The sequence below is a fragment of the Salvelinus fontinalis genome, chromosome 16 (assembly GCF_029448725.1).
Source record: "Salvelinus fontinalis isolate EN_2023a chromosome 16, ASM2944872v1, whole genome shotgun sequence".
Taxonomy (NCBI): Eukaryota; Metazoa; Chordata; class Actinopteri; order Salmoniformes; family Salmonidae; genus Salvelinus; species Salvelinus fontinalis.
Genome location: NC_074680.1, coordinates 17,195,521 through 17,222,237, shown reverse-complemented (window position 1 = coordinate 17,222,237; position 26,717 = coordinate 17,195,521). Strand labels below are relative to the sequence as shown.

General features: G+C 42.1%; 1 protein-coding gene across 1 annotated transcript; it reads right to left on the bottom strand.

Moving 5' to 3' along the window:
• Window positions 1-504: 504 nt before the first annotated feature.
• LOC129812729 (protein phosphatase 1 regulatory subunit 14B-like) lies at window positions 505-25,148 on the bottom strand. Its single transcript, XM_055864554.1, has 4 exons — window positions 24,734-25,148; window positions 6,352-6,432; window positions 1,144-1,176; window positions 505-945 (listed from the first exon to the last, which is right to left on the bottom strand). Exons 1-4 carry the CDS (start codon window positions 24,920-24,922, stop codon window positions 877-879), a joined length of 372 nt encoding a protein of 123 aa, XP_055720529.1. The 5' UTR covers window positions 24,923-25,148; the 3' UTR covers window positions 505-876.
• Window positions 25,149-26,717: the final 1,569 nt, after the last annotated feature.

The window sequence follows — 26,717 nt, the reverse complement described above, 5'->3', positions numbered from 1 at the left end:
TTGAGTAATATTGAAATAATTAAAGCGTAACATTTCCCCTCAATGATGCTGATTTATCCACTGGTGCTGATTGGAATTATATATTGATTGGTGAAGACAAGCATTGGGAGGGTTGGCAGTGCCACGATAGCATAGCCTAAAAACTGCCTTGGGGCTCTGTCCTACTTCTGCTGGCATCAAATTTTCTTGTACAGTGTCTCCAGTGTGAAGCATGTAGCTTTTAGAATAATACTGTTTTTTGTATGTTTTAATATTCACAAATCTACCTTCACTGAAACCGGTTAACATTTACATTACATTGTCATCTAACAGACTCCAATCCAGAGCGACCCACCGGAACAACCATGGTCAAGCGCCCCGACCAAGTACACGTTGACAGATCTGCCACCAAGTAAAAACAGGGACCCGAACCAGCGATCTATCGGCCACTGTTTTAATGTTTATATACACTGACTGGCTTTATCCTTCTATGAAATGACATATCATCCATATACATATACAGCCTTGTCTCAAAAAAATGTTGGTTTTATTGACAAACACTTATCAGAACAAAAATATATGTACATAAGTAGGCAAGCAAAAATGTACAGTCTTACACAAAAACATTACATGTGAGTAATAGACAATCCATTTTTCTACTGGTGCATTATTTTAATTGAGGGGAATCTAAATGTTAAAACTGTCCGTAAATAATGTTATATAAAACACTAATCAAAACCCACTGTTCTCTTTACAGACCAACATTGACCCATGTGTGAGAGAGAAGGTCCCATTAACATGAGACACAGAGAGACATCCAGAATACCAGGTAATGACGGGGTGGGTCGGGGAGGCTGGGGTGCTTCACATTGTCTCCATTCTTCATTTGACCTATTATTATTTCTTCAGGGGCCCTGACATTTTGCGTAGGCCCTTCATCCGATAAAGCAGCCCATTGATAAAGTCCTGAAAGGGAGGAAGAGAATGAGTTAACACTACCCGTACTAGCAGTTGACAGTTAAACTCTTCTGAGACTGTTTGAGCAGTGGACCATTGAATTGCAAGTATTTCTTTATAGAGAGTAAATGTACACTAAGTGGAATTTGATTTTTTCGTTTTTTCGGTACATGACTAAGGCTATAGTAGTTGGTGGTTGTGTCTCACCTCTTTTGGCTTCTCACATTCCTGCAGTAACTCCTGTAAATGCACAGAAACAAACATGGCCTCAGTAACTGAAGTGGACATTGCTCTTTCACGTCTAACATTGTGAAAGGACACCAACTGGGGTCAAGCGCTTGTAAAGCAATTACCCTACTTTGTTAAATATGCCCTGGTGTATGTGTGAAGTATAAACAAGGGCATAGCTGAAGTGTAAGTATTGCCTTGTACTGTGACCAACAAAATGGCTTCTGAAGAGATGTTAATTTTCCAAGGCTTGCTATCTGTTAGACAAGGCTTAGCATTTGTGAAGGTATAGCTTACAGTGAAACCTTGGCTGGAAAATGTCTATGTTCTCCCTGTTTGTGTCTCTTAATGAGCTTGTTTTATATGGCTCAAAAGTTACTGTGATAACTCTTATCTCATCTTTTATAACTATACTGTAAAACGTTATTGTTGTTTTCTTTGTTGACCAAATGTGTATTTTTTTGGGGGGGGGGGGGGGGTTACAGGTACATTATACATTTCAAATGATACATTTATGAAACATGTACCTGTAGGCTGCCACTCAAAAGAAAGTCAACAGCAAGAAATACATACAGCTGAAGTGATAATACATTCAGTATAAACAGGAAAACAAAACAAAAAAGAAGTGGACTTCCAACCTTCCATCCCATTACCCCATTACCCCAAGTCTCCATCCAACCCCCCCCCACCCCCAACTCATGGAAACCATGTTTCCCACCCCCCTAGCAACTAGGGTTGCACATTATATATATATTTATTATTTGTATGTGTTGGGATTTATGGATTGTTTATTTGTATGTTTTGGGCTTTAGCTGAGATTATTCTTTACAGAGTCAAGTATATTTGTCCAGGCTTCAATTGTTCCTTGACCAGCATCATTCATTCTCACTGTTGATAATTATGGTATAACTTCTAATAGTAACTGTATCCACTGGCGCATTGGGAAAGAGTGAGGTGATGCCATCTAAGAGCCAACATGTTTTTTTGCGGTGGTGCTGCCGACCAGCATTACTTGTCTTTGATTGATTGAGAGATTCAAGGAGCTATCATCGTTAAGTAACATAATATATGTAAAGCATTGAATATTTACATTCATGCTCTTCTAAACTAATTTTCCATAATTACCCCAGAAGCATTTAACTGCAGGAAACTCCCATATCATATGGAGAAATGTGCCTACCTGATTTAGGGGACACGGTGAACAGTAGGGAGTTGGGGCCAATTTCATCGTAAAATGTTTCCTTGATGTTAAATACAGTCTGTGAGCAATCTTAAAATGTATAAATTGATGGTTCAAATTAAAGGATTCCAAGGTCATATTTTTCCATAATCTGTTCCAGTTAATGGTTTGTTCAGATTCAATTAGATCTGTGGATCATACTTTTTTAATGGCTAGCTCAGAATATGAGCTTTCCAAAAGTTGTTCATACAGTGCATTCGGAAAGTATTTAGACCACTTGACGTTTTCCACATTTTGTTACGTTACAGACTTATTCTAAAATTGATGAAATATTTTTTTCCCCTCATCAATCTACACACAATACCCCATAATGACAAAACAAAAACAGGTTTTTCGAAAATTTTGCAAATATCACATTTACATAAGTATTCAGACCCTTTACATTGCTGAAGCACCTTTGGGAGCGATTACAGCCTCGGGTCTTCTTGGGTATAACGCTATAAGCTTTGCACACCTGTATATGAGGACTTTCTCCCATTCTTCTCTGCAGATCCTCTCAAGCTCTGTCAGGTTGGATGGGGAGCGTTGCTGCACAGCTATTTTCATGTCTCTCCAGAGATGTTCGATCGGGTTCAAGTCCGGGCTCTGGCTGGGCCACTCAACGACATTGAGACTTGTCCCGAAGCCACTCCTGCGTTGTCTTGGTTGTGTGCTTAGGGTAGTTATCTTGTTGTAAGGTGAACCTTCGCCCCAGTCTGAGGTCTTGAGTGCTCTGGAGCAGGTTTTCATCAAGGATCTCTCTGTACATTGCTATGTTCAGCTTTCCCTCAAACCTGACTAGTCGCAAAGTCGCTGCTGCTGAAAAACATCCCCACCGCATGATGCTGCCACCACCATGCTTCACTGTAGGAATGGTGCCAGGTTTCCTCCAGATGTGACGCTTGGCATTCAGGCTAAAGACTTCAATCTTGGTTTCTTTGGACCAGGGAATTTGGTTTCTCATAGTCTGAGAGTCCTTTAGGTGCCTCTTGGCAAACTCCAAATGGGCTGTCATGTGCCTTTTACTGAGGAATGGCTTCCGTCTGGCCACTCTACCATAAAGGCCCTGATTGGTGGAGTACCGCAGAGATGGCTGTCCTGGAAGGTTCTCCCATCTCCACAGAGGAACTCTGGAGCGCTGTCAGAGTGACCACCGGGGTGTTGGTCTCTGACCAAGGCCCTTCTCCCCTGATTGCTCAGTTTGGCCGGGCGGCCAGCTCTAGGAAGAGTCTTGGTGGTTCCAAACTTCTTCCATTTAGGATTGATGGAGGCCACTGTGTTCTTGGGGACCTTCAATGCTGCAGAAATGTTTTGGTACCCTTCCCTAGATCTGTGCCTTGGCACAATCCTGTCTCGGAGCTCTACGGACAATTCCTTCAACCTGATGGCTTGGTTTTTGCTCTGACATGCACTGTCAACTGTGGGACCTTATATAGACAGGTGTGTGCCTTTCCAAATCATGTCCGATCAATTGAACTTACCACAGGTGGACTCCAATCAAGCCCTAGAAATATCTCAAGGAAGATCAATGGAAACAGGATGCACCTGAGCTCGATTTCGAGTCTCATAGCAAAGGGTCTGAATAGTTATCTAAATAAGGTATTTCTGTTTTTTATTTTTAATACATTTGCAAAAAATTCTGAATACCTGTTTTCACTTTGTCAATAATAAGTATTGTGTGTAGATTGACGAGGATTTTTTTTATTTAATCGATTTCAAATTAAGGCTGTAACGTAACAAAATGTGGAAAAGTCAAGGGGTCTGAATACTTTCCGAATGCACTGTGTATTATAGAGATCAGTCCTTTCGGGAGCCCAGATAATTTATTTACAAATCCCATCATTGGATGTTTCGGTAGTTCGATTTTCCAAGGGTCTCCATAAGTTAGCATAGAATGATTTGTCTGGTAATGTGTATGTATCTTTCAAATCTTGGAATGTTCTCAAACCATTACTGTCCATGATATCGGCAAGGGTACAGATTCCACATTTGGACTATTGGGGGGACGCAAAAGGCCGCACTCCAGATCGCAAGGCATTCTTGTGAAATATGGAGTATGCGCATGCTATTTTGTTTGTACATTTTGTGGCAAATACAAATTGTGTGAGCAATAATAGGACCAAAGTGCAGTTTAAATTGTTTCAGGGATATATCAGTGAAGACCACCTCTTCCAGGGCAATAGGAGACACCATATTTTGCTTCATACTAAGCCAGGGGGCAGAAGAATCATGTCTAAACCAATTTAGGTTTGAGCCAAATGCTAGTGCCTGAAAATACAATTAAAACGTTTGGTATGGATAGTCCTCCTACGTCTTTCCCTCTTTGTACGTTTGTTCATTTGATCCGGGATCGTTTATCTTGCCAAATACATTTTGAAAACACACAATAATTTTATCCCAATAGCCAGAAGGGGGAGCCATGTGAAGCATTGAACTACAGAAATTCAGCCGTGGCAATATAGTATTCATTTTAGCAATAGATATTCTGCCGGTTAAGGCAACTGGGATATTATTCCATCTACTGAGGTCGGATTGAATTGATTTTAAGCGTTCTGTTAAAGTTTATGGCAAAGGTTTTATCTAAGGAAGGCAATATATCTACTCCCAAATATTTAAAATGGTAAACGATTAGGATTTCATAAGTAGAGAAACTCATCCATCGGGGTCTTGAGAGGCAGTAGGGCTGATTTGGTTAGATTCATTTTATATCTTGAGGTTAAGCTGAATGTATCTTTGATCTTCAATACATTTGGGAGTGATTGAGATATATTGTCTAGGCATAGTAAAAAAAAATAGATGAAGTGATCAGTAGATTTGAGGGAAATTGGTATTATTTCCTCGATTGAAGAATTGCCTGGCAAATGGGTTCCATGCAAAGGCGAAATTGGATCACTTTGTCTGCTCCTTTTAGTGATTCTGAACGGAGCAGAGCAGGTATTGCCTGTTATAACATTGTTTTGACAGTATTATACAATAAAACTAACAGTATAGTACCTTATTAATTATTTACAGTAAATTGCCATACATGGCAATTCACTCTGGGTGATTGTATGCGTAAACAGTAAATGATACCGTTTATTCCAAAGAAACTTTAATTTAACAGTACATTACTGTAACCGCACATCATTGTGGGATTGGCAAGCTTCCGACCTACCTCACTTCACTGTTAAAAGAAAATATGAGACACCAAACCCATTCAAGACAGATTTACCTAGATTGGTATATACTAGTGGAACCTTGAAAGTTAACCATTTAACTCTTGAGGTTCCATTAGTACATACCGATCTAGGTAGATCCACCTTCAGTTTTAGTGCCCCCCATTTTTGGAATAGCCTACAAAACTCCCTAGATCTTGACTCTCTGGTGTCTCTAGGGCAGTTTAGGACTTTAATGTTGAGTATATTTTTTGATAATTGCAACTGTTTGGATTGAATGTAAATAATTGTTTTTGTGGTGTTTGAAGCTATAGTGTTGATTCTGTAAGTTTATTTTAATGTATCATTTTTTATTTATTGTATTGTTGTCCTTGGGGCACCATTGTAAATGAGACCCTGGTCTCAGTGGGTTCCGCTGAATAAAAAAAGAAAACAAAGAAAGTGATATAAAATACCAAAATGTTGTATTTTTCCACTTGCACTTCTAGAGGTTTAACAAAAGCTTCTTCAACACTGTAATTCATCGATATGCTGTAATATGTGAACAAATTACCTAGCCAACCTGCTTGCACCAATCCTTGCAGTAAAATACAAACCTCATCTACCCTCAATTCATTTAATGAATTAATTAATGCAATTATTAACAGTAATGCAGTGCACTATTGTTTTTGCAGTAACTTACAGGCCTGAAAGTTACCGTAATAACAAAGGTAAAAAAGATTACAGTAACTGTATTGGATACCGTAAAATATGGTATGGTAACATACTGTACTTTTTTTTATGGCTTTAACCTGACATCCTGCCAGTACTCACCTGCAGTCTGGATCTCTGCTCCGTGTCAGATAGCTCCAGCAGCTCATCTATGTCAATCTCTAACTCTGTGATCTCCTCCTTCTGGACAGAGAGAGAGAAGGAGAGAAAGAATGTGGTCAGAGACACAGGGACGTTGTTCTTTTACCAGCCATGCAAACATAGATGAACTGGGACTGGGACTCCCTGCCACCTTAAATATGCCTTTACCATTGTTTAAATATGCCTTTACCATTGTTTAAATATTTCACTTAACTGTACCAAAGAAAATTAGTCTCAGAGTATCAAGTCTAAAATGCATTGCTGATGCATCAAGCATGATGTACCACTAGAACAATAATGTATGTCTAACCTCAAATATAAACGCAACATGTAAAGTGTTGGTCCCATGTTTCATGAGCTGAAATAAAAGATCACAGAAATGTTCCATACACACAAAAAGCTTATTTCTCTCAAATGTTGTGCACAAATTCATTTACATCCCTGTTAGTGAGCATTTCTCCTTGGCCAAGATAATCCATCCACTTGACAGGTGTGGCATATCAAGAAGCTGATTAAACCCCATGATCATTGCACAGGTACAACTTGTGCTGGGAACAATAAAAAGCCACTTTAAAATGTTTTGTCACACAACACAATGCCACAGATGTCTGAAGTGTTGAGGGAGCATGTAATTGGCATGCTGACTGCAGGAATGTCCTACAGAGCTGTTGCCAGAGAATTGAATGTTCATTTCTCTAGCATAAGCCACCTCCAACTTCGTTTTAGAGAATTTGGCAATACGTCCAAAAGGCCTCACAACTGCAGACCACGTGTAACCACGCCAGCCCAGGGCCTTCACATCCGGCATTTTATCTGCGGGATTGTCTGAGACCAAACTGTGGGTTTGCACAACCAAAGAATTTCTGCACAAACTGTCAGAAACCATCTGCAGTTCAGCAAATGCTCACCTTTGATGGCCACTGGCAATCTGGAGAAGTGTGCTCTTCACGGATAAATCCCGGTTTCAACTCTACCTGGCAGATGGCGTTGTGTGAGCGAGTGGATTGCTTATGTCAACGTTGTGAACAGAGTGCCCCATGGTGGCAGTGGGGTTATATTATGGGCAGGCATAAGCTACAGACAACAAACACAATGCATTTTATCGATGGAAATTTGAATGCACAGAGATACCGTGACGAGATCCTGAGGCCCATTGCCGTGCCATTCATCCACCGCCATCACCTCGTTTCAGCATGATAATGCACGGCCCCATGTCGCAAGGATCTGTACACAATTCCTGTAATCTGAAAATGTCCCAGTTCTTTCATGGCCTGCATACTCACCAGACTTATCACCCATTGAACATGTTTGGGATGCTCTGGATCGACGTGTACGACAGCGTGTTCTATTTCCCGCCAATATCCAGCAACTTCGCACAGCCATTGATGAGGAGTGGGACAACAACCTGATCAACTCTATGCGAAGGAGATGTGTCTCGCTGCATGAGGCAAATGGTGGCCAGACCAGATGCTGACTGGTTTTCTGATCCACACCCCTACCTTTTTTTTAAGGTATATCTGTATTCCCAGTCAAGTGAAACCCATAGATCAGGGAATAATGAATTTACATATTCTGACCAGGGGCAGGAGGAAAGGCAACTTCCATCTGATTTCATGGATGATTTACCCAGCTGGCATTTTGCTCAACCATTAGAGTAAGAATTCCTCTGTTTTAAATTTTTTATATGATATTAGCAGTGTTTCTGCTTCCTTATTCTGGGCTAATTTCTTTATATGGCAAATATCCTGTGCAGATTAGTCTAGACCTAGGGGAAATATTCTGGGTGTGTTTAAGAATAACCCCTTACTGTGTAATATGTGGTCATTTATTGTAAACTGACACTTACCTGGAAATCTAATTATCTAATGAATTTAGTAGACTGTGTTAACATGTTTCAAATGAATCCAATTAACTCCTACCAATGTCAGTTACAGCCCCAATGTCACGTCCTGACCATAGAGAGCCTTTATTTTCTATGGTGGAGTAGGTCAGGGCGTGACTGGGGGGTGTTCTAGTTTATTATTTTCTATGTGGGGTTCTAGGTTTATTTTCTATATTGGTGAATTGTATGATTCCCAATTAGAGGCAGCTGGTAATCGTTGTCTCTAATTGGGGATCATATTTAAGTAGCGTTTGTTCCCACCTGTGTTTGTGGGATATTGAGTTTTGTGTTTTGAGTTAATGCACGTAGCATCTCGTTAGTCACGGTTCGTAGTTTATTGTTTTGTTAGCTAAGTTTCACTTTATAATAAATATGTGGAACTCTACATCCGCTGCGCCTTGGTCCGTCTATACACACAAACGTGACACCCAAGATATAGATGAGTGTCTGCCATCTTTGAGAAACATTGCAAAACCACATCCACACCAAAATGACTCCGCTAATCTAAAACAAATACTAAGGTAATAGTAATCAATCTATATACTGGCTGATATTGCCCTTTGAATACCATTTACTGACAGGATACGATGATGGATCACTTGTGGCCATGGAAGACTGAGCTGGGAAATATCTGGAGTCAGCAGGTGTAGTTTTAGATTTGACAAGCCCTTAAAAAGAGAATTTTCCAGTTGGAGGTTTAATGGCAGGTCTGTTGAAGATGGCAGATTTCTGGATGAGGAGAGAGCTAATCAATGAGACTAGTGCCGAGTGGCTGAACGGAAGAGATCAACAGCCCAGTCCAGAGTTCCCTGTGTGTCCCTCTGATTGATAAATGATGCCAGATCTGACTGTTTGGGATTCTGCATATTGGCATTATTCCACGGGAGCAGGGCCCTGCTTGGCTGTGCTGGGCCAGCAAACCACTGATCCAGTGATCCTCTCTCTGCCTGACTCTGGCTTAAGACTGCAGGGCAATGCACAGCACCACAGAATATCAATGAAAGTTTTTTTTAATTCAGTGGGAGAACAAGTGTATGCATTTGTTATTGTCATGAGAAAGCCTTTGTAACCTTTTGTAGTAGCTCTTCAATGTTTGTGTGGGGTTGAATGCTTTTCATTTGTGTGATTTAATTTAATTTAAAAGAATATGTATCGGGGACTGCAAATGTCTCGACAGCACTTTTGAAGTTAGGGAAACTAGTCCGACATTAAAATGAATGTTGGCATTCGTTTTTTTAACACATGAATATGAAAGTGGTTCTTTAGACAAGCATCATTTTTTAAACTGCAATATGGATTAAAACTGCAATCTTAATTAACCATTTTATGTTGAGGGATTTTGTTAGGATAAGATGCTCCTGTATCCAAGGGACCAGTTGTATCATGCCAGCGGAGCCTAAAACTACATTGCCTTTAGGTAGAGTTCAATTGAAATTTGATTGGAATTTGTGGTTCATAACCATTTATATTCAACATTGACATGACAAGACAGAAATCATATCATAGCAGCCAACTGCTGAGGTATTGTATATTGATGCAATTACAATAAGTACATGGTGATTATGCAGTATGATAGAGAAGCTACATTCTCCACTTTGCTTGGATCCCTAAAACACTCTGACCACATAACAAACCGATGTTCCTAATCCAATTAGTCTTATTATATTGAACAAAAATATAAATGCAACATGTAAAGTGTTGGTCCCATGTTTCATGAGATGAAATTAAAGTTTCCAGCAGTTTTCCATATGGACAAAAAGCTTATTTCTCTCACATTTTGTGCACACATTTGTTTACATCCCTGTTAGTGAGCATTTCTCCTTTACCAAGATAATCCATCCACCTGACAGGTGTGGCATATCAAGAAGCTGATTAAACAGCATGACACTGGTGAACCTTGTGCTGGGGACAATTAGAAGGCCACTCTAAAATGTGCAGTTTTGTCACACAACACAATGCCACAGATGTCTCAAGTTTTGAGGGAGCGTGCAATTGGCATGGGGATTGCAGAAATTTCCACCAGAGCTTTTGCCAGAGAATTAAATATGAATTTCTATACCATAAGCCACCAACGTCGTTTTAGAGAATTTGGCAGTACATTCAACCACAGACCACGTGTAACCAAGCCAGCCTAGGACCTCCACAGCCGGCTTCTTCACCTGCGGGATCGTCTAAGACCACCACCCGGGCAGCTGATGAAACTGTGGGTTTGCACAACCGAAGAGTTTCTGCACAAATTGTCAGAAACCGTCTCAGGGAAGCTCATCTGTGTGCTCGTCGTCCTCACCAGGGTCTTGACCTGACTGCAGATTGGCATCGTAACCGACTTTAGTGGGCCAATGCTTACCTTCGATGGTCACTGGCACACTGGAGAAGTGTACTCTTCACGGATGAATCCTGGTTTCAATTATACCTGGCAGATGGCAGGCAGCGTGCATGGTGTCGTGTGGTTTGCTGATGTCAATGTTATGACCAAATGGTGGTCACACCAAATACTGACTAGTTTTCTGATCAATGCCCCTACTTTTTTATGTATCCGTGACCAACAGATGCATATATGTATTCCCAATCTTCAAAATCCATAGATAATTTATTTCAATTGGCTGATTTATGAACTGTAACTTTGAAATTGTTGCGTGCTGCGTTTATATTCTTCTTCAGTGTAGTTGATACTAATCAGAGACATAAAGGAAACCTTTCCCACAAAACCATGTTGTTTTGAAAAGAGGCTGACGTGAAAGTCCGACAAGACTGATTGTTGTCTAAATTCATTACTCATGGCATTTTTTTCGTGTAAGAGGCTCGAGCTGTCGACCAATCAAAACATACCATAACAGAGGGATCACGGGTCATACGCATGACATTTATCTGAGATCATCTGCATTGTGAGGAGGCTAATCGCTGTAACAAGTTAAAGAGGCATCACGCATTTAGTACTGTATCCATTGAAACAAGAGCCATATTGCTTTACATTTGTAAATTAATAATTACATTTACATTTTAGTAATTTAGCAGATTTTTTAAATATTTTTTTATTTCACCTTTATTTAACCAGGTAGGCTAGTTGAGAACAAGTTCTCATTTGCAACTGCGACCTGGCCAAGATAAAGCATAGCAGTGTGAACAGACAACAACACAGAGTTACACATGGAGTAAACAATAAACAAGTCAATAACATGGTAGAAAAAAAAGAGAATCTATATACAATGTGTGCAAAAGGCATGAGGTAGGCAATAAATCGAATAATTACAATTTAGCAGATTAACACTGGAGTGATAAATCATCAGATGATCATGTGCAAGAAGAGATACTGGTGTGCAAAAGAGCAGAAAAGTAAATAAATAAAAGCAGTATGGGGGGTGAGGTAGGTAAATTGGGTGGGTAGTTTACAGATGGACTATGTACAGCTGCAGCGATCGGTTAGCTGCTCGGATAGCAGATTTTTAAAGTTGTTGAGGGAGATAAAAGTCTCCAACTTCAGAGATTTTTGCAATTCGTTCCAGTCGCAGGCAGCAGAGAACTGGAAGGAAAGGCGTCCAAATGAGGTTTTGGCTTTAGGGATGATCAGTGAGATACACCTGCTGGAGCGCGTGCTACGGGTGGGTGTAGCCATCGTGACCAGTGAACTGAGATAAGGCGGCACTTTACCTAGCATAGCCTTGTAGATGACCTGGAGCCAGTGGGTCTGACGACGAACATGTAGCGAGGGCCAGCCGACTAGGGCATACAGGTCGCAGTGGTGGGTCGTATAAGGTGCTTTAGTAACAAAACGGATGGCACTGTGATAAACTGCATCCAGTTTGCTGAGTAGAGTATTGGAAGCTATTTTGTAGATGACATCGCCGAAGTCGAGGATCGGTAGGATAGTCAGTTTTACTAGGGTAAGTTTGGCGGCGTGAGTGAAGGAGGCTTTGTTGCGGAATAGAAAGCCGACTCTAGATTTGATTTTGGATTGGAGATGTTTGATATGAGTCTGGAAGGAGAGTTTGCAGTCTAGCCAGACACCTAGGTACTTATAGATGTCCACATATTCTAGGTCGGAACCGTCCAGGGTGGTGATGCTAGTCGGGCGTGCGGGTGCAGGCAGCGAACGGTTGAAAAGCATGCATTTGGTTTTACTAGCGTTTAAGAGCAGTTGGAGGCCACGGAAGGAGTGTTGTATGGCATTGAAGCTCGTTTGGAGGTTAGATAGCACAGTGTCCAAGGAAGGGCCGGAAGTATACAGAATGGTGTCGTCTGCGTAGAGGTGGATCAGGGAATCGCCCGCAGCAAGAGCAACATCATTGATGTATACAGAGAAAAGAGTCGGCCCGAGAATTGAACCCTGTGGTACCCCCACAGAGACTGCCAGAGGACCGGACAACATGCCCTCCGATTTGACACACTGAACTCTGTCTGCAAAGTAGTTGGTGAACCAGGCAAGGCAGTCATTAGAAAAACCGAGGCTACTGAGTCTGCCGATAAGAATATGGTGATTGACAGAGTCGAAAGCCTTGGCCAGGTCGATGAAGACGGCTGCACAGTAATGTCTTTTATCGATGGCGGTTATGACATCGTTTAGTACCTTGAGCGTGGCTGAGGTGCACCCGTGACCGGCTCGGAAACCGGATTGCACAGCGGAGAAGGTACGGTGGGATTCGAGATGGTCAGTGATCTGTTTGTTGACTTGGCTTTCGAAGACCTTAGATAGGCAGGGCAGGATGGATATAGGTCTGTAACAGTTTGGGTCCAGGGTGTCTCCCCCTTTGAAGAGGGGGATGACCGCGGCAGCTTTCCAATCCTTGGGGATCTCAGATGATACGAAGGAGAGGTTGAACAGGCTGGTAATAGGGGGTGCGACAATGTGGTCGGACAGTTTCAGAAATAGGGGGTCCAGATTGTCAATCCCAGCTTATTTGTATGGTTCCAGGTTTTCCAGCTCTTTCAGAACATCTGCTATCTGGATATGGGTAAAGGAGAAGCTGGGGAGGCTTGGGCGAGTAGCAGCGGGGGGGGGGGGGGGGGCGGGGCTGTTGGCCAAGGTTGGAGTCGCCAGGAGGAAGGCAAGGCCAGCCATTGAGAAATGTTTGTTGAAGTTTTCGATTATCACTGACTTATCAGTGGTGACCGTGTTACCTAGCCTCAGTGCAGTGGGCAGCTGGGAGGAGGTGCTCTTGTTTTCCATGGACTTTACAGTATCCCAGAACTTTTTGGAGTTAGAGCTACAGGATGCAAATTTCTGCTTGAAAAAGCTGGCCTTTGCTTTCCTGACTGACTGCGTGTATTGGTTCCTGACTTCCCTGAACAGTTGCATATCGCGGGGGCTCTTCGATGCTATTGCAGTTCGCCACAGGATGTTTTTGTGCTGGTCGAGGGCAGTCAGGTCTGGAGTGAACCAAGGGCTATATCTGTTCTTGGTTCTGCATTTTTTGAACGGAGCATGCTTGTCTAATATGGTGAGGAAGTAACTTTTAAAGAATGACCAGGCATCCTCAACTGACGGGATGAGGTCAATATCCTTCCAGGGTACCCGGGCCAGGTCGATTAGAAAGGCCTGCTCGCAGAAGTGTTTTAGGGAGCGTTTGACAGTGATGAGGGGTGGTCGTTTGACCGCGGACCCGTGGCGGATACAGGCAATGAGGCAGTGATCGCTGAGATCTTGATTGAAGACAGCAGAGGTGTATTTGGAGGGCAAGTTGGTCAGGATAATGTCTATTAGGTTGCCCATGTTTACGGATTTAGGGTTGTACCTGGTGGGTTCCTTGATGATTTGTGTGAGATTGAGGGCATCAAGCTTAGATTGTAGGACTGCCGGGGTGTTAAGCATATCCCAGTTTAGGTCACCTAACAGAACAAACTCTGAAGCTAGATGGGGAGCGATCAATTCACAGATGGTGTCCAGGGCACAGCTGGGAGCTGAGGGGGGTCGGTAGCAGGCGGCAACAGTGAGAGACTTATTTCTGGAGAGATTAATTTTTAAAATTAGAAGTTCGAACTGTTTGGGCATAGACCTGGAAAGTATGACAGAACTTTGCAGGCTATCTCTGCAGTAGATTGCAACTCCTCCCCCTTTGGCAGTTCTATCTTGACGGAAAGTGTTATAGTTGGGTATGGAAATCTCAGAATTTTTGGTGGCCTTCCTAAGCCAGGATTCGGACACGGCAAGGACATCAGGGTTGGCAGAGTGTGCTAAAGCGGTGAGTAAGGCAAACTTAGGGAGGAGGCTTCTGATGTTGACATGCATGAGGCCAAGGCTTTTTCGATCACAGAAGTCAACAAATGAGGGTGACTGGGGACATGCAGGGCCTGGGTTTACCTCCACATCACCCGCGGAACAGAGGAGTAGTAGGATGAGGGTGCGGCTAAAGGCTATCAAAACTGGTCGCCTAGAGCGCCTAGAGATGCACTTATCCCTTTACAGGAGCTATTAGGCTTAAGTGCCTTGCTCAAGGGCACATCAACAGATAATGACATAACTGCAGTCTGAAGTATATTTCTATTGAGTAAGGATATTTTCTGTTCATTTTGAAGTTTTTCCTACTCTTAAATTGTGTTATTTCACACCTACGATTTGAGACTATTTTCCTAAAAGGTGTGAAGTCATCAACGTGATCCAGTGCCAGTGCCACTGCCACTCAATACCCAACCAATATGCTACTTGTATAAATTAGAGATGTCACTAAATAATTCAGCTCTTGACACAGGGGGCTGACCACTAAATACTTCCACACGGAAGAGTCAGGGTATCCAACCAAAGCCTAACCTGCATTCCCCTGAGTTCATGCAAAAATCATTCCTTTAGCCAACACACATGGACCAACCATGTCTCCTCCGGCCACACCAATGGGCGGTGTCTACCAAACAACTTATCCTTCTCAGATAGACTAGAGTTTGTCTAGTCACCACTGAAATCTGACATTAAGCACCTCAAATCCTATAAAGAGATAGGCCATACTCAGGGCAGGAGTTTTTTCTTGACTGCTTGCCCTAGTCATACTGTTTTAGCCATACAGGAGTACAAACCCACAACGACTGTACCTACCAGACAACAAGCCTGTTTCATATGGCAGGCCCCATAACCACAATAACAAAGGAGTTAGCTACTACTGCTACTGTATCTGTTATCATTCCATCAATCATGCAGGGATCCCATTACGTGCAACATCCTTCAGTCATAAAGGGCCTTCTATCTCAGGGATTCCCGCAGACAAATTAGTACAGTCAAGAACTCAAACACAATAACATTAGTGTACTGTCTACTATTAGCGTACTGATGACATGTCCTGAGTAGCTTAGTTGGTAGAGCAATGCGCTTGCAACGCTGGGGTTGTGGGTTTGATTCCCACGGGAGACCAGAATGAAAATGTATGCACTCACTACTGTGAGTGTCTGCTAAATGACTAAAATGTAAAATATCTGCTGTCCATAATTCTCATGATAATAGTATGACAATAATATCAAACCCTATGCAAATTATAAATAGTTTTGGAACCATTTCTATCTCGGTTCTGCTCGCCTGAGTTAGAATACGTCATGGTAAATAGCTGTAGTCCACACTATTTACCACCACAAATCGATGCTGGCACTTAGGTCGCACTCAACGAGCCGTATAGGGCCTTAATAGAGTACAACAGTATGAGTCATAATACCCATAAAACCTAGCGGTCAAACAGGGAAATCGTTCGTTTTTCATTTTTCCACCATTCATTTTTCCCCATAGGGGATTTTAGAAACACTTAAAATAAGAGCTGTGTCTTGTGTAGGCTTACCCTGGCCTGATGTTTTGATAACATTGTAAATTTCTCTAGGACAAGGTGATTTTTATCAATATATTCACCTGTATTTACCCCACAAAAATGTAATACTAATTAGCTGCTAATATGGCTATCATAAAGAATGACAAATGCCATGGTGATCTGGACGAAACTGCCGAATCGAGGCAAAGGTAAGAATCTCTGGATTAGCTATCGAATGTTAGCTAAATGTAGTAATTAATAAATTGCCTACATTTCTTTTAATGGCCAATTTTGTGAACTGTGAACTGTGAACTGACTTGTGCAATACCTGTTAGCAAAGGTGTCAGCTAGCGATGACGTGCAGGAGCTTGCATGATGTCTACTTTGATTCTAATTAGCATTTTCAAATCTGAGAGAAAATAGAGCTGAATATGTTGAATAAAAGTCCCCTTGTACGAGAGAGATTTACATGGTTATCAAACGTCACGTCAGGGTAAGCCTACATGAAACACTTATTTTAAGTTTTCCAAAATTCCCTATGGAAAACTTTATTGGTGGAAAAATTATTGGAACCATTTCGCTGTTTGACCACTAGGTTTTATGGGTATTACGACACCTCAACTGTGGGGCTCTATGGCGCCATAGGCAAACAAGAACATTCTCAGTCAGAGGCAATGCTCCAAGTGGCCGGTGATTTTAATGCAGGAAAACTGAAATCTGTCTTAGCTAATTTCTATCAGCATTTCACCTCTGCAACTAAAGGCAAAAAAAAACCTCTATATCACCTTTACTCCACACACAGAAATGCATACAAAGCTCTCCCTCGCCCTAAAGTTGGCAAATCTGACCTTAACTCTGTCTTCCTGCTTACAAGCAAAAACTCAAACAGGAAGTACCAGTGACGCGCTCAATATGGAAGTTCTCCGATGAAGCGGATGCTAAGCAACAGGAGTGTTTCGCTAGCACAGACTGGAATATGTTCTGGGATTCATCCGATAGCATTGAGGAGTTTACCACATCAGTCACCGGCTTCATTAATAAGTGCATCGACGAAGTCGTCCACACAGTGAAAGTACAGTGCATTCGGAAATTATTCACACCCCTTGACTTTTCCCACATTTTGTTACATTACATCCTTATTCTCATCACCCGTATCAATCTACACACAATACACCATAATGACAAAGCAAAAACAGGTTTTTCGAAATATTTGCAAATTCCTAAAAAATAAACAACAGAAATACCTTATTTACATAAGTCTTCAGACCCTTTGCTATGAGATTCAAAATTGAGCTCAGGTGCATACTGTTGCCATTGATCTTCCTTGATTGGAGTCCACCTGTGGTAAATTCAATTGATTGGACATGATTTGGAAATGCACACACCGGTCTATATAAAGTCCCACAGTTGACAGTGCATCTCAGAGCAAAAACCACGCCATGACGTCGAAGGTATTGTGCGTAGAGCTCCAAGACAGGATTGTGTCGAAGCACAGATCTGGGAAGGGTACAGAAAAATGTCTACAGCATTGAAGGTCCCCAAGAACACAGTGGCCTCCATCATTCTTAAATGGAAGAAGTTTGGAACCACCAAGACTCTTCCTAGAGCTGCCCACCCGGCCAAACTGAACAATAGGGGGAGAAGGGCCTTGGTCAGGGAGGTGACCAAGAACCTGATGGTCACTCTGACAGAGCTCCAGAGTTCCTCTGTGGAGATGGGAGAACCTTCCAGAAGAACAACCATCTCTATAGCACTCCACCAATCAGGCTTTATGGTAGAGTGGCCAGACAGAAGCCATTCCTCAGTAAAAGGCACATGACAGCCAGCTTGGAGTTTGCGAAAAGGCACCTAAAGACTATCAGACCACGAGAAACAAGATTCTCTGGTCTGATGAAACCAAGATTGAACTCTTTAGCCTGAATGCCAAACATCACTTCTGGATGCATCATAATGTGGGGATGTTTTTCAGCGGCAGAGAATGGGAGACTAGTCAGGATCAAGGGAAAGATGAACAGAGCAAAGTACATAGAGACCCAAATAGCGCTTACACAGCCTGGAGGTGTGTTGGGTCATTGTCCTGTTGAAAAACAAATGATAGTCCCACTAAGCCCAAACCAGATGGGATGGCGTATCGCTGCAGAATGCTGTGGTAGCCATGTTGGTTAAGTGTGCCTTGAATTCTAAATAAATCACAGACAGTGTCACCAGAAAAGCACCCTCACACCATAACATCCTCCTTCTCTATGCTTTACGGTGGGAAATACATATGCGGAGATCACCCACACCGCGTCTCACAAAGACACGGCAGTTGGAACCAAAAATATCAAATTTGGACATCAGACCAAAGGACAAATTTCCACCGGTCTAATGTCCATTGCTCGTGTTTCTTGGCCCAAGCAAGTCTCTTATTCTTATTATTGGTGTCCTTTAGAAATGGTTTCTTTGCAGCAATTCGACCATGAAGGCCTGATTCACACAATCTCCTCTGAACAGTTGATGTTGAGATGTGTCTATTACTCTATGAAGCATTTATTTGGGCTGCAATTTCTGAGGCTGATAACTCTAATGAACTTATCCTCTACAGCAGAGGTAACTCTGGGTCTTCCATTCCTTTGGAAATGTTCCGTACTGACTGACCTTCATGTCTTAACCCTTGTGTTGTCTTAAAACATGTAAAACATCGTAAAACATGACCCACCACTATGTTTAACAGCAGAGAAAACCCCCTAAATGATATTTTTTCAACTTGAAATTTGATTACTTTTCCTAGAGTGACCCCAACATTCGAAAAAGTGAAACATCGCCTTTGTTCATATTTCCATGAAAGCTGTACACCACCAGTTTACAAAGATTGTCTTAGGGTCATTTTTGACTGAGCAGTTATAAAGATATGGACTGAGGGGGCACAATGTGTAACAACAATTTCTTCACCTCTTATGAACTCAGCCAGCAGCTCCTGAAGAGGAAGCTCACCATGGTCGGGACAGTTAGAAAGAACAAGCCTGAGCTCCCCCTGCACTCCTCACAACAAGGGGGAGAGGCCTTCTCATCAAAGTTTGCCTTCACCCCCACCACCACTCTAGTTTCTTACCTCCCAAAGAGGAACAAGAATGTGGTCCTCCTGAGCACACTGCACAAAACGGCTGAGATCAGTGATCGTGAGGACAAGAAGCCAGCCATCATCCTGGACTACAACCACAACAAAGGAGGCATGGACAACCTGGACAAGGTGATTGGAACTTACAGCTGCAGGAGGATGACTGCCTGCTGGCCCCTGGTCATCTTCCATAACATCATTGATGTGTCCTCATACAATGCCTTCGTGATATGGCACAAGATCAACCCTACCTGGATGCCTGATAAGCGGAACAAGAGGAGGGTGTTCCTGGAGCAGCTGGGAAAGGCACTTGTTACCCCACACATTCAAAGAAGGGAGCACCTCCCCCGCACAGCAGTCTCTGCAGCGCTGGTGACAGCTGTTCAGAGTGCTGAATCTTGTCCTGATCCATTTCCTCTGATTGAGAGTCATATTAAGGTAGGTGTTTTCACACTGTTTGTTTGTGGGTGGTTGTCTCCTGTGTCAGTGTCTGTATGTTGCGCCACACGGGACTGTTTTCGGTTTTGTTTGTTTGTTCGTTTTATGTAGTCAGTTTTCCTGTTATTGCGTTCTTCGTGTTTCATGTAAGTTCGTCGTCCAGGTCTGTCTACATCGTTTATTTGTTTTGTTAATTATTCAAGTGTAGTTCGTTTTTTCGTCTTGTTTAAATAAATCATGTCATTTCACAACGCTGCGTTTTGGTCGAATCCCTGCTCCTCCTCTTCGGATGAAGAGGAGGAGGAAAGCCGTTACATTGTACAGTATACAGTATAAGAATATATCACTATGTTGCCAAAAAAGTTAGACTGTTATTGTTTCCCTTCAATAAAATGCATTCAAAACTACTTTATGCACATTTCTGCTACTTTCTTAGGCTATACAAGTGCTATCTCTTGCTAAAAAATGTATGTTTACACCTATGCAGTACCTTCAGCAATAATAATAATAATAATAGACCTCTGCTTTAGTAAAGAAAACAATTATGACAGGTGTGTTCAAATAAAAACGAGTGGTGTCCACAGATTTAAATGCAGTCTTTCTGCATTGTGAAGAGGGAAAACCCAGATATTCACAAAGTTTCTGATGAAGGACAGGTTGTTTCTTCATGCAAAATAGATTTGGGGTTTAAAATTCAATTAAGCTGCTTTATTTTAGGGGTTTAGTGAAGGAGTATCACTTTTTACCCTTAGGACAAGGGGAGTATACAGAATGTTAAGACTACACAAGGCTTCAAGTAATTATGGACGGTCGTTTCTCTTTGCTTATTTGAGCTGTTCTTGCCATGACATGGACTTGGTATTTTACCAAATAGGGCTATCTTCTGTATACCACCCCCACTTTGTCACAACACAACTGATTGGCTCAAATGCATTAAGAAGGAAAGAATTTCCATAAATGAACTTTTAAGAAGGCACACCTGTTAATTGAAATGCATTCCAGGTGACTACCTCATGAAGTTTGTTGAGAGAATGCCAAGAGTATGCAAAGCTGTCATTGAGGCAAAGGGTGGCTATTTGAATTATCTCAAATATAAAATATATTTTGATTTGTTTAACACTTTTTTGGTTACTACATGATTCCATATGTGTTATTTTATAGTTTTGATGTCTTTACTATTATTCTACAATGTAGAAAATAGTACAAATAAAGAAAAACCTTTGAATGAGTAGGTGTTCTAAAGCTTTTGACTGGTACTGTACATATCCCAAGAAGCTATGGATTACGGGCAACATCCGCACTAAGCTAAAGGCTAGAGCTGCCGCTTTCAAGGAGCGGGCTGTTATACTGTGCCGATTTTAGCATGTAAATCTTGGTGGGGAAAACTCCCCCAATTTTTTGCATATCAGCAAAACCAATACACAACGCAACACAATAAACAATACAGGAATTGCACTATAACGGTGCCCACAAACTGTTAGGAACTACATAAAGCCATCCCAATTTTTCTTTTCAGCACCATGGAGTGAATCCTTACCACTAATATACCTAGCTATCAGCGAAGCGTTGTCTGGCAGCGAAACAGTTCATTCAGCCTCATTTACTGCCTTTTAAAAAAAATTGCTGATATGGCTGACTTGCTTAAATAAATGTTGTTTCTACTGACAATTGAGATGTACAAACTATGGCATAGGGGAACGATGAGCGGATAATAGGCAATCCATAATTTCGATTAAGACAATGAGCGAGATAAGACGGATGTAGTCAATATAACTATGTATTCAGCACTTTTGAAATGTACAGCGACAGAATTCAGAACATGGACGTTCTTACAGTATTCTCCCTGTACACCAAGTCAGAACCGTAGGATAAATAAAGGGATTATATAAGCAGACAATGAAAGCTCTTACAATATTTGATGGTGACATTTCTCTAAAACAGGCTATAGGCTACATGTGCACCACCAAGTCAACAGTAGGCTATTATGAGGGGGAAAGGGACCAAACTATTAGGTCGAGGCACATGGGCTACTAATAGCTTACTACACAACATACACTTAATATTACTTTCTTAGCTACAGTATACATATCTCGCTGGCATATTACATCATTTATGCAGCAGCATATAATACATTTTTGGACTCACCTTATTGTGCTGTGCTCTTTTGAACAAGGTGGCGCTGTGGTCCTTCTTGTGGGCAAATTTTGTCATCAAACTTTGTCATCAAAGTCTGGCATTCTTTGGATTTATGGTGCTTTCAAGACAACCGGGAACTTGAAAATAAAACGGTTGAATAAAACGGTTAAAACGGTTGAATGCTGTCAGTGATCTTCAGGTCGGAGCTTTAGAAAGAGGCCTGAGTTCTCAGCTTGGAATTCCGAGTTGGATGACTGTTCAAAACGTATTTTCCCAGTCGGAGCTCGTTTTTTTCTGAGTTCCCAGTTATCTTGAAATCACAAGTCTGAGATTTTCCAGTTGTATTGAACGCAGCAGAAGTCATGCTGGATTGACAGAATGGCCAATGTATTCAATCTTTTCTGGCCCATGGTGTTGCATGTGGGTGTTTATCCTTTTAAGCTTAGAAAAGAGACCCTTAAACCCAGACTTGGACCACACACCCTCTCCACTGAATAGCAGTCTAGTGATTGCTTTGTTAAATTTGCCATTTCCAACTTGTTGTCTAATGTTTATGTCCAATGGTCGATGAGCACTGAAACGTTTTATGTATAATTTCTCTTTATGACAAGGATTGAAAAGGATTTGCCAGTAAATTGTCAACTTAATGTATGATGATGACTGCTTGTCTAGCTTGCTAGCTAAGGTTTTGAAAGTATGATGTTGACATGATCAGTCCAATCAAAGCTACGGTAGATGTAACGTGATTTGATGTAATTTTATCTGTGGCCAAGGACCTTGGGCCTTCTTGGATGGGCACTTCGAATGTAAATCTACAATATGGCAGCACCCAAGGGGCTTGAATTTCTTAGCTCTCCCTGTAGATTTTGCGGTGACGTAGTGTCCCCATGAGTGACAGAACACTTATCCAATCACAGCGCAACTAGAGAACATTGCCAACCCTTACGCCCTGTATTTTCCGCTGGTTGCCCCACCACCACAGAAAGCACTGACCTAAACTGAAACACCTGCATTTTGGAGCTGCCTTACTCAAGAAAGCAAAAAAGATCCGATGTTTATATGCGGCATTATAAACAAAAATGTTTGTTTTTTCATTGTTTGCAAACTGATATATGACATGTATTTATGCTAAAATAACATGCACAACAGGCAACAGATGGGGTTCTGCCCTGAATGACGGGTCACCACTGCGCTTATAAGAAATCCCGCAATGACCTCCGACGAACCATAAAACAGGCAAAGCGTAAATACAGGACTAAGATCAAATCCTACCTGTTGTTTAAGAAGCACGTGACAAATAAAATGTGATTTGATTTAAACATATTTATTTGATTTGATTTTGAAGCAGCAGGCAAGACTGACCTAGCATCATTTGTAAAGCAGCATAGAGATTCTTCTTTAACCATAATCCTCTATTATTATTTCTGAGATTCAGGCATCATTTCAACCCACCGCCTTTCAGGGATCTTTGCATATATTACCAGAGAAATAAGCAGTTAATGGGATCGGCAAATATTTGCGCTGCTGAGTGGAATATATTTAGGAGACAGGTTTAATGCAATCCTTACAAAACTCCAGCCATTGCCTGTTCTGAGGGAAATGTGGAGTCTGAGCCGAGAGGAGACGTTGGGTGTCTGTCTGCCACCAGACTGGCTGTAATGAATGTCTCTCCCTCCCATCTCAGTGTGTAGAATGGAATCTGGCTGAACCTGATGCCCTGGCCGAACGGCCCGTCACTGCCCTCTCTGACTATGCACTTTGGATGCATGTACCTGGATAGGTGTTGCCACTGAGGATATGCTGCTGTCTGTGTTCATTTGGACCTGATCATAAACTCAACAGGTCACTACATAAACCTGAATCCTGTCCTCTTACCTCAATGTTATAGCTAGGAACCTGAGTTTTTCAAGACTACATGACCTGACTGGGAAACCTCCTAGCCCTACATATACAGATGTAGGATCTTAATTTGAGCCAGTTTGCTACAGCAGGAAAATAATCCTGCAGCAACAGGAAATGTGAATTATTATGTGTATTATAATTAATTGACTTTTTTTGTAGGTGTTGATACATTTTTTGTTAGGACAAATTAATTAAAGTGAACATTACAAACTTTAGAAGCCTTTTTAAACCTGGAATACACTACAAGTTTGCATTTCCTGCTACGCAGGAACATTATCAGCAGCAAAAGAGGGATCAAATTACGATCCTACATCTGTAGCTATTTTCAGGAACTTTAATGAGGACACCCCTCACACGTGATGCTCTCTCATGCCCTGCAGCATCAGTATGCCATATGCAGTGTTTCTTGGCAGTGGAGAATAATTGAAGTGCATGAAGACATCCCTCTGACTCCTCTGTGCCGTTCCTCTTCACGTGGGAGCCAGTCTTCTGTTGCCATGGCATCCCCAGAGACTTCCCAGCAAATCGATGCAGCCTCTGATTATAATTGGATTTCCCCCCACCAAATTGCAGTGCAGTGATGACACGGGGGGGTGGGGGGTGGGGGGGGGGGGGGTCCTACGATCTCCACACAGGGATCCCACTCCCTAATCTTGGAATCAATTATGCTAATGCCCAGTCCCTCCATTTGTGGTGTGCAATCCTGGCCGTAAGCAGTTCTGCAGACAACCTCCCTGCCGAGATCTAAGCAGTAAACCTCTCGAGTTCTTAGAAGTCTCAGACTGCAAACTGACCAGAGACAACAGGGATTTGCTGCCCTGTCTGAACCAGTGTCACAGAAGGGAGTAGATTCTCATCTTCTGAGGACAGATGCTGCGTGCCACTATAGTACTGTCTGTGTATAAGTGTTTATAATAAGGAAAGGGGTGATTGTATTAGCCAATTAATATATTTATGTTAGATAGATAATGTTGTGTTACTCTGGAATGCGGTATGTATGTCCATACAGTGATACAGATTTTCAGAAAGGATATAAATAATGTAATATGATGTATAGTCATCCTGATATGATGGTCAGATAATGTGTATCTACAAGGCTGATAATGCAGTAATAAATCTACCCACACAGACCCTGGGACCTAACTGTGCCAGCAGCAGCCGTGCACGACCTACCTCATAGTCGAAGAGCAGGTGCAGCTGATTGTCGATCCACTCCTCAATATCCAGCCTCCTCTGCAGGTCCTTGCGGTTATATTTGACGGTCAGCTTGCCCAGTTTGCGATGCGTAGGCTCCTCTTTTTTATCTGCGGACTGGAACATCACCCTGGACTGGGTGACTGGCTCCGACGCCATGCCTGCCATGGCCTCGGGTAAAACAGCTGAGGAAACACACAGCTGTCTCTCTTTCTTTCTATCTCTCCCTCTGTCTCTGGTGCTCTCACTCCCACCCTCTTTCTTGCTGTCTTTCTTGTGTGCTCGCTCTTTTTCTTCCTCTTGCTCTAGCTCTCCTATATATCTATCTTGCTTGCTCCGTCTGTCTATGTGCACTCGTCTCTCTCTCTCCCTCTCTCTACCTCCCCCTCCCTCCCTCGCACACTCGCTGCCTGTGGAGGATGGTAATAAAATATGCCTCTGTGTGTGTGTGTGTGTGTGTGTGTGTGTGTGTGTGTGTGTGTCTTAGTGCATGTGTGTGTGTGTGTGTCTAGGTGTGCTATCCTTCTCTCTCAGGTACGAGTGCATAGGTCAATTACGGAGTGATAAAAACTGAGAAAGGGATGAGAGGGCAACCAAAGATCGGAGTATTGCAGTGGTTAGCAATACATTTATTTAACAATTTTGTCATCCAGAAAAAGATCCATGTCCCAAATTCTAACATGTGGGTTTCTAACAATGTGTGTTTCCAATTTTCCAATGTGCCCTAATCAGGAGTTTACTCAGTGCTTGACTGAGTAAAGAGCTTACCGGAGCTGAGTACCGGCACCTAAAATGTTCTACTGCTTGAGGTCCTGCACCTCTTATAGAATACTGTATAAGCTCAAAAGTATTGTGGAGCTCCTGCACTTAAATATAAATGGTACCGGCACCCAAAATGAGTACCAGAACCTACTGTATTTCAGTAAAGTCAAGCACTGAGTTTACTGTATTAATCTGTGGCTTATCATCTCTACATCACAGCATGTGGAAACTCTTGCCATCTCTGTTCATCCACACTTATCAGAATAACTGCTTTTCCCTGACAGGTGATCCAGACTTCCTCCAGTGTTCATTAGATCCCTTCCACGTCATTTATAACAGCTATTATCAGGTGTACGTTTAATAAGCCTTGAAGCCAAATTGGCATTCTCAGTTACACCTCCATCAATAATGGATAAAAGAGAGAGCAGATAAATGCTGTGAACAATCACTCAGAGGGTAAAACCTGTGATAAAGACTCTGAACTAACCCATTTCATTTGAGAAGGTCAAATATCACCAGGAACTAAATTAGTCAAGGTTAAAACTACTTAGTGTTTCTTTCTGTGCCAAACTAGTACAGTTGAGACTAGAGGGATAACAAGGGTACGCTGTAGTTTCCACAGATCCTTTTACAATAATAACAATGAGACCCTGCCTTTTGTTTCGGCAGTGTGTATCAGTCAGCCGTGGTGTTGCGTGTTCACCTGCTGAGGCAACGTCTGTTACGAACACCGAATTATTGAGCACCTCTGGCAGCTCACCTTTCCAGGCAAACAAATTAATTCATACAATTCACTGGTACCCAGTTCTGCCCCATCAGGCTGACTGAAAGGGAACTGGGTCTGGAACCGGGGAATCAGGAGACCTGGACTGGCCATCTCTTCATTCTAGAATGGGAGGAATGAGACACACCTCACATAAGTGCTGGATCTCACATGAACTTGACTCTTATCCCTTGATTGATTATTTTTATACTGCAGAGGCTGTGTTAAATATGATGCTCTTCTGTTTTTACTGGTTTACTGGACTTGGGGGTATAATAGTGTGTTACTCATAACACTGCCAACAACACACATAGTGTGTGTTTTAAAAGGTTATTGATTTTCACAAGGGACCCCTATTACTTGTTTCAGGCAGCAGCCATGACTCAGTACAGGAGTCACGATGCAGCATCAGCGTCATGTAAAGAGGACATGAAGATG

Excerpts from the sequence above, each read along its gene's own strand:
- LOC129812729 (XM_055864554.1), bottom strand. The coding sequence starts at position 24,922 with ATGGCAGGCATGGCGTCGGAGCCAGTCACCCAGTCCAGGGTGATGTTC. Across the intron at positions 6,433-24,733 it reads ACCTGCTCTTCGACTATGAG|AAGGAGGAGATCACAGAGTT; the intron begins GTAGGTCGTGCA and ends CTCTCTGTCCAG. Across the intron at positions 946-1,143 it reads AATGTGAGAAGCCAAAAGAG|GACTTTATCAATGGGCTGCT; the intron begins GTGAGACACAAC and ends CCTCCCTTTCAG.